General features: G+C 39.7%; 1 protein-coding gene across 2 annotated transcripts in view; it reads left to right on the forward strand.

Moving 5' to 3' along the window:
- LOC131108616 (spindlin-Z) overlaps positions 1–7,587 on the forward strand; it is a 21,223-nt gene extending 13,636 nt beyond the window's left edge. For both annotated transcript variants that reach the window (XM_058059759.1, XM_058059769.1), the window contains exons 6-7: positions 1,775–2,008; positions 3,338–7,587. In XM_058059759.1, the coding sequence (XP_057915742.1) occupies positions 1,775–2,008; positions 3,338–3,537 (434 nt within the window). In that variant the 3' untranslated portion in view covers positions 3,538–7,587. The remainder of the gene's footprint in view (positions 1–1,774; positions 2,009–3,337) is intronic.
- The last annotated feature ends 768 nt before the right edge of the window (positions 7,588–8,355 follow it).

Genomic DNA, 8,355 nt, shown 5'->3' on the forward strand with positions numbered 1-8,355 from the left:
CTGACCTATAAATGTAGTTAGAATGTTGCATTCTCTTGTTAAACGCTGCCAAAGTTTCACATAATGAGGTTTAGGCATTTGGAAGTGAGCCCTGAAAGAAGTTTGGGATGGCTCAAAACGCTCGGTTTCGAAAGGCTTGGTAAAACTTCCCTTTTGTGATGTCACAGAGAAGCGGACTTCCTTATATGGGCGGGGCTGTAAACCAGTAAAACTCTCTCCCCAAAGCTCTGCTTCTCTGTTTCTTTGCTAGCAATGGCTCGTATTGGAGTTCCTGATTCCCTACCAGCAAAAGAAATGCATTTTAATCTTTGAACGGCATTTCACACTGAACTGTTTTGTGAACATGGGCCAGTATGAAGCTGGACTAGCTGACAAACTTACTAACATTACTTGGTTCTGTGGAAGAGACAGAAGTGCAAGTAATAAGTAACATTTTTAACTGTAAATTAACTGTGTTTATTTTGTGTACGTCATGGAGCAAAAGCGCTCAGGAGTGCATACTAGGAGCAGGGTTGCTAATAGCTGTTTCCCACCACAATTAGTGGCCAGGTTAGAAGTTAAACACTAAAATGCTAACGCTACTTACCATTAAGAGCCGTCTTGAAGTAACCACTTTTCTTGAGAAATGCCGCACTGTCCAGTCTCTACTTCCGGATCGGATTTGTAATCCAACACGTATGGCTGGCTGTATTTTAAAACCGGACATTTAAATAAAGATACATCGCTGTAACTACCCTGGTTCCAGTAAAGAGTTCACGCTTCTTTTACTGATGTCCTCGATGCTTTTATTGCTCTTAAGTGCTTACACACGCCATTACAGGACATTGAAGCATGGCGAAACACCGTTAGACACCGTGAAAACTGCATAAACCATACACAATTCGCATCAACCAATCAATAAACATACAATACAATAGTTTTTCAAACAAAGTTATATTAACCGTGTTCGCCAGGTGGACCAATGGTAGAATATACAGGAATGGAAATACTTTTCTCTCGCTCTCTCTGTCTGACTCTCTAGACGTTCTTACCACACAGTACTTCCGGTTACCACATAGTACTTCCGATTTATGTGTGTCACATGACATGTAGAACATTCAAATATAAGCCAATACATTTCTTAATAAACTTAAATGTGTACAATAACAAACAATGATAATTCTTGCTGTTGTAAATGTAGTGACCTCATCAGCGCCAGCTACAATCGCCATTTATTATCAACTCCTTGATCCAAGTGTAACTCTCCAGAGTGGAGTGGGCGTGCCTACAGGCGGGCCGTGGGTGGAATAAATTAAAACAGACCGTTTTTGCGGGAGCCGTGAAATCCAAAGAAATACAGCTGAATAGGTGCAGATTCTGGAAGATCTATAAAGCATTGTGTGCTGGTGATCATGTGTAGCTGCTCTACAGAAGTCCACAACTCAATACAAAGGGCTAAAAAATGAGCATAATAGGTCCCCTTTAAAGCTGAAAGTCTACAGTTCAGTCCCATTCTGATTTATTATTGATTACCATAAAAAGTCACGACAAGTACTTCTGGTCTTGTGGAGCTAAGTTTACAATTATTACATCATTATATACATTATTGACAGCAAATTATTTTCATTATTAAAAATTTGAAATGATTCACTGGCAGTTAAATGTTTGTACTCAAGGCTATAATAACGTGCGTTCAACCCAACGTGAACATTGCATTATATGCAAAATTCAAGCCAGAGTGTTGAATATCGCACTGTTGTGAGGTTGCTGATGTTTTTCTGTTACTTTTCTGCAGCGAAATCCCGCCTGACAGATATCAGTCTCGCAGATGCAATGATAGGCAAAGCGGTGGAACACATGTTTGAGACGGAGGAGGGTCCAAAGGAGGAGTGGAGGGGGATGGTGCTGGCCCGGGCTCCCATCATGACCACCTGGTTTTATATAACCTATGAGAAAGATCCTGTCCTTTACATGTACCAGCTGCTGGACGACTTTAAAGAAGGCGACCTCCGCATCATGCCTGACTCTAGTGAGTAGAAAGATCTTAAGGCTTAACACACACACTCACATTGTACAACCAGACTTAAACAGGTTCCTTGTTTTGCTCTCTGTGAAACACAAGCTTAACTTTCAGTTTCTAAAGGGGCAGCTCCTTGATATGTTCTGTAAAACAGTGTTTTTCAACCTTTTTTGAGCCACGGCACGTTTTTTACATTGGAAAAATCTTGTGGCACACCGCTAACCAAAAATGTTACAAAATGTCACCACGACCTCACACGTGCATCAATAAGTCTATCGGAGGAACAAGGTAGGTGTTGCCACACGGACCAATATTACATTGCTCTGCCAGTCTTTACACCACAGACACTCCACAGTAGCCACGTTTTTACATGACCACTTTTTCTCTTTCGGAATGACCTTTCGGGAAACAATGGTATCCATAGAAAGGAATATTCCAATCTCTTGTCTACATGCGCCGTGAAAATCAACCAGAATAGTCAATGGGTCATGCCCAGTAAAACGTAAACATCAACATCATGTGGTACCGGCTTCCCCAAGTTATTCTTTGACTTGTTGGAATAACTCCGTATTGCCAGTTTTTCGTTTGTCCAGTCTTGAAATTTAGTTAGAATCAAAAACAAACTTTGCTTAGTCCAGTGCCGATTGCTGGCCTCCATTTTTAAAAGTGAAGAACGTCTTGATCTACGTGTTACGTCATATCTGAGCATGCGCTGAAAGAACACACCCGGGATAAATTTAAACAGGAAAAGATCAAATTCAATCTTGCTAATATTTTATAATTAAACTCAGGACATGTTTTATATAGACATATATTTTATTTATGAATAAAACTGCACTTGTGAATAAAGAAGAGAAGGGTTTAGATTCTGTTTCACAGATGGCGCTAATGCACACGAAAGCTGCTTGCCAACCGCCAATAAACAACAGAAGAAGAAAAACACCACGAAGAAGAAGGCACCCTGACAAATTTTTGTTTGAGCGGGTACAAGATACCTCAATCGGATTGGTTAAAGGAATATTCCATCCCTGTTCAATTCTTTCCGTTTGAGCAAATAAACCAAATGCAATTTGAATATTTGGGTCCATGTATACTATTGACATAATGGCTATTGACATAATATTTGCAAATGATGATTAATAAATGTTAATTATAAAAAGTGATATTGGATAATTCCTCACGGCACACCTGACGGTTTCTCAAGGTACACTGAAAATCACTGCTGTACACCCATCATTGTGGGCTCTTTGTCCATCTTCCTCGTTGATGATAGTCTGGGCTCTAACCAAATATATTTTCACGATATCAGCGAATATCTGTCATTCTTTCCTTCTGTAGATGACAGTGTCCCAACAGAGAGGGAACCAGGTGAGGTGGTGGACAGTTTGGTGGGTAAACAGGTGGAGTACGCCAAAGAGGACGGAGGCAAACGAACAGGCATGGTCATCCACCAGGTGGAGGCCAAGCCGTCTGTCTACTTCATCAAGTTTGACGACGACCACCTCATTTACGTCTACGACTTGGTCAAAACTTCGTAAGACTTGGCCGATATCCCCATCCCGTCATCCTGTCATCCCATCTCCCAGGACAGAGTGGATAAAAAAAATGACACCCACATCCTGATCCAGTACATGTTCTGCACACCCTTAAAGGCCTTGGGGGTGTTCTTTCCATACTATTTCAGTTCTACTTTGAAAAAGTCAGCATTTCGGTCATTATGTAATCCAAGCGTATCACAACATCATATAACTTGTCGTCGTACTCACGCATCAGGCGCCGGTAATATCCCGTAACTCAAGCTCAAGAAAACAGACGCTTGTGTTATCATTTCAGAATCTGGACATGAGAGACAACCCATGATGTCCTTGACAAAATATTTGCACAAAGTATTAGTATTACCCTCACAGTTATGGCCTTGAAATCTTCATTTAAGGTCACATGCAGTAGAATACAGAAATCTAAATGATGCCATACCAAGCCCTAAACAATGTAATGTAATGTATTTTAATGACATTATTGACAATTGACAATATACCAGACCTGCCAACATGCATTAGTACTCTTTGCTGCTCTGCCGGTACACATTTTGTTTCATTTGTCACTGAAAATATTGCAAGGTCAATAGTGTGGCGTGCACCTCCAAAAAAATCCTCGAGTTGCGGCGATGCGGACCGTTGTGTTTGGTCAGCTTGTAGAATATCATTTCCTGTTTCCTATTTCCACCTCGGTGAATGACTTTTCCTTCAGTTGTGGATCAACATTTTAAAAAAATACTGAAAAATACTGTCACATTGGTTAATCCAGCCGCAATAACACGCCCCTTTTCTCTTTAATTACCATTGCTCACTCGCTTGAAGGAAGCTAACAAGCTAAATAGACTAGAGTTACCCTGATAAAGACCAATTAAAGCACGGGTGTCCAAAGTATAGCTTTGGAGCCACCAAAAAAAAACTTGCGAAAATAAGAAAAATACAGCAAAATGTAACAAGAAGAAGCATATTCAATGAGACACACAAGCATCAGACTTGGTCGCCGTTACAACAGGTTTTATATTGCCGGTTTGAATGATCCGGCACGATAATCCCTAACGCGGGCCACTGTCGCTGCTGTAACCCTAGTAAAACGCTGTAAAACTCTAGGGCTCTATAGGGGTGTTAGTCCATGTCGAGAGGGCTCTAATAATGTTAGAAACCATATTTGTAAACAGGTTGCACTATGCTCTAACAATGAAAATATTCAATTTATGAATAAGGAGTCCTATATCCCCTATTATAGTGCTCGCTTGAGGCGGTGTACTCATAAAATGTCTTCACGGTTGGCAGGGCTGATTTACAAATTTAGCAGATTATCAGTAATATATACTGTATATACAGTCAAAATAATCAGAGTAATTCTACCTTAATTAGGCCTCTATTTTGAAACACCCTTTGCACCTCTGTTTTAGCCCTTAAAGGGAACTGCACTTTTTAAAAAAATTGTGCCCATCAATCGCAATCCCAATGTGAAACATGAACATCTGTGCATTCCAGCGCGAGAAAACGAGTTTATTTCAGCGAATGTACAATGCTGTCTTTGGGAAACACCTCTTTCGACTATGAATCCCTCTAAAAAAAAACATCGAACAATGTTGCGTGGTTTCATATACTACACGCTGATGCCAACGTGGAATAGTTGCAGTGTCGTAAACACGACCGAAACGTCTTTTCTCGGCGCATTGATACTAGGTAGCTATGGTAACTATGGTCATTTACAGACGGAAGAGTGGATACCGAGCTCTTAATTTCACCACAAAGACTCCAAAAGATGCTTGTTTGCTGAAAGTATTTTTTACCTGAGGACTGAAGCACACGTCTTATGTTGGAACACAATGAGAGCGGAGATTGTAAGTGTTGTCGCCGTTGTTGTTGTTCACATAGCTAGCATAACTTTGTGTATCAATCCGCCGAGAAAATAAGTTTTGGCGGTGTTTTAAATCATCAAAATACCTAAAAATACTGCAACTATTACTTGTTATCATTAATGTATATCATCAGTGTACGTGTTTAACGAATGATCACAGCGTGTATATCAAACGGTGCAACGTTGTTAAAGGTTTTATTAAGAGGAATTCATAGTCGAAATAGGTGTGAGCCAATGACAGCATTGTAAGCTAGCTGAAATAAACACGTTTTCTGTTCAAATGTACAGAAAAGGGAAATCAATATTTGTTAATGTTTCACATAGGGATTGTGAATGATGAGCAAAATTCTCCCAAAAAGTGCTGTTCCCCTTTAAAAAGCTTTTCACTTCATGAGGGTTGATTGTATGTACTACATTTGCCATCTAACGGTGAAACACTTGTTATCATCCGGAATGACGAGTGTTTGGCAAACGTTTCTATAAAAATATGACAGGGTGTTTTGTGCTTTATTGTCAGAAATGGGCTTTCATTTGACTTGAAGGGAAGATAAGACAAAAAACCACAAGGAATGTGTAAGGCATTCTAACTGCAGATAAAACGGGACAAGGAATTTATGAAAGGCTGACGATTGATCATATTAAAACTGGATATCTCAACAACAGAGCGGGATTTTGTACAGAAAAAGGCCTTGTAGTAAAAACTTCATTCAAGAGTGCAATGGAAACCTCATCTTAAAACGTCTGCGGTTGAAAAAAATTGGACTTTTTTCCTGCTTTTATCATTGCCAAAACCGCTTTTTGATGTGGATTTTTATTTTAGGTGTTGCAGGTAGTGTTTGTTATGATTTGACTTATGCCTTTACGTATGCGTTCATGTTGTACTTACAATGAAGGAGTCTAACACCAGAAACAAAACAACACTTTGTCTTTGTGTAATAGTTTGTGACTTCAATTTCTGCGCTTCCTCCAGTTCAACTTGTTTGAAGACAGTTATGCATTTTTGCTGTTGAAATTCAAGGCAAAGGCCATTTTGTTGCTCCCACCAAGCGGGAAAGAAGATAACACGGACTGTTCATGTAATGCCTTCAATGAAAATGGTGACCAGCCTGATGTCTGTGTTGAAAGTTGACACGGAAGGGTTTCGTTTTCAGTTTCTTCGTGCCATGGATACAGTAGATCAGGGGTGTCCAAAGTGCATTTTTTAAAAATGGGCACTCGTCTTGTGGGACTACAATGTCTGTTGTCGTCTAATCTGCATAATTGACTATTACCTATTTCTATGTAATTGTTTTGTCATTTGTAATGTCACAAACACAACTCCTGCTCGTTTTTGTGATGTGACTTTGTTTCAGTGCTATGAGATGCAGAAAGTATAAACAAGAAAAATGTCACTGATCCCTCCTGTTACATCTTATTATTCTGTGCTATGTTACACAGACACTCCCAATATAAAGTGTTTATCAGTAAGGGCAAACAGGGTGAAAGTATTGGAATGTATGGGAAACATTGAGAGATGTTGTTGGAAATTAGTCTTGACACCACATAAAGCTAAGATGCAGATTAGCTTCAAATCGCTTAGCGTACTTGGATTGTTCTGTACGGGTTTTGGACACCCCTGCAAGTGTAGCTGTATTATGCATGATACAAACTCATCAATCTGGAAATGTTTCTTTTCGAACCAAATTCCAGATGTCTTTCAATTTTGTATTTGTATTTCTGTCCACCATTTTTTTGAGAGATGATCTTGTTCTATAATCCCAAATATGCTCGTAATGTATAGTGAAGAATTGAAAAGGAAAAGCGAGGGAAGGAGTCGTTATTGAAAGTCAATCAGATAGATGGTGGAGGAATGCATGTGCAGATGTAAAAACTTCATTTTGTGGACTTCCTGTGATGTAGATAGTTGCCAAAGCAGATAGACGACAGCCGTTATTATTAATAACTGCGCAAAAAAGAAGCAGACTCCGAGACGTTTATGTGTACGTATATAGTATGATCATCTCAACACGCACTGTTTGAATTGGTTATGACACGTGACATTGTGAAAACACATTTTGGCAGCAATGTTACAGTGGGTTCATTTTGCAGTTACTGATTATCGTTGTTGATGTCGGAATGACATGGGCTTTTTCTATCATCCTGCTTTGTATTTTGTTTTTTGTATGATTAAAATGGTATGTTCATTTTTATTGTTCATGGAAAAGATGGGCTTTGTGTTCTTTCACCCGTCAACACCGCCGCTGTCACGTGACCAGAAGTGACCTTTGATGAATATTTCAACTGTTGCAGTAAGAAAAGTAGCTATTGGCTGTCCTAGAAGTCACCAGATGATTTAATTGTCTAATTTGCATAATGCTGTTGGACTAAAAAAAAATAACCCAGTGGGAGAGACTAAAAAAGTGTGTTAAAACAACTTAATTACCTTTTAGAATTAATAATTACTGGTTTCTTCATTTAAAATTGGCCATAATGTCATAAAAATTCATTCATTTTCTACCGCTTATCCTCACGTGTGTCGCGAGGGGTGCTCAAGTGTATCCCAGCTGAGAGGCGGGGTACACCCTGGACTGGTCGGCAGCCAATCACAGGGCACATATAGACAAACAACCATTCACACTCACATTCATACCTATGGACAATTTGGAGTGGCCAATTAACCTAGCATGTTTTTGGAATGTGGGAGGAAACCGGAGTACCCGGAGAAAACCCACGCATGCACGGAGAGAACATGCAAACTCCACACAGAGATGGCCGAGGGTGGAATTGAACTCGGGTCTCCTAGCTGCGCGCTAACCACTTGCAACGTGCAGCCTTCATCAAAATGAAATAACTTTAATATTTCATCTCAGCCAGCTCCTCTGAAAGTTCTCCCATCACAATAGGAGGAAATTAAACAGTGAATAACAGATTATGTTTATTGTGTTAACGTGTACATGTACATGTACATGTACTTACCA

Source organism: Doryrhamphus excisus, chromosome 2 (genome assembly GCF_030265055.1).
Source record: "Doryrhamphus excisus isolate RoL2022-K1 chromosome 2, RoL_Dexc_1.0, whole genome shotgun sequence".
NCBI lineage: Eukaryota > Metazoa > Chordata > Actinopteri > Syngnathiformes > Syngnathidae > Doryrhamphus > Doryrhamphus excisus.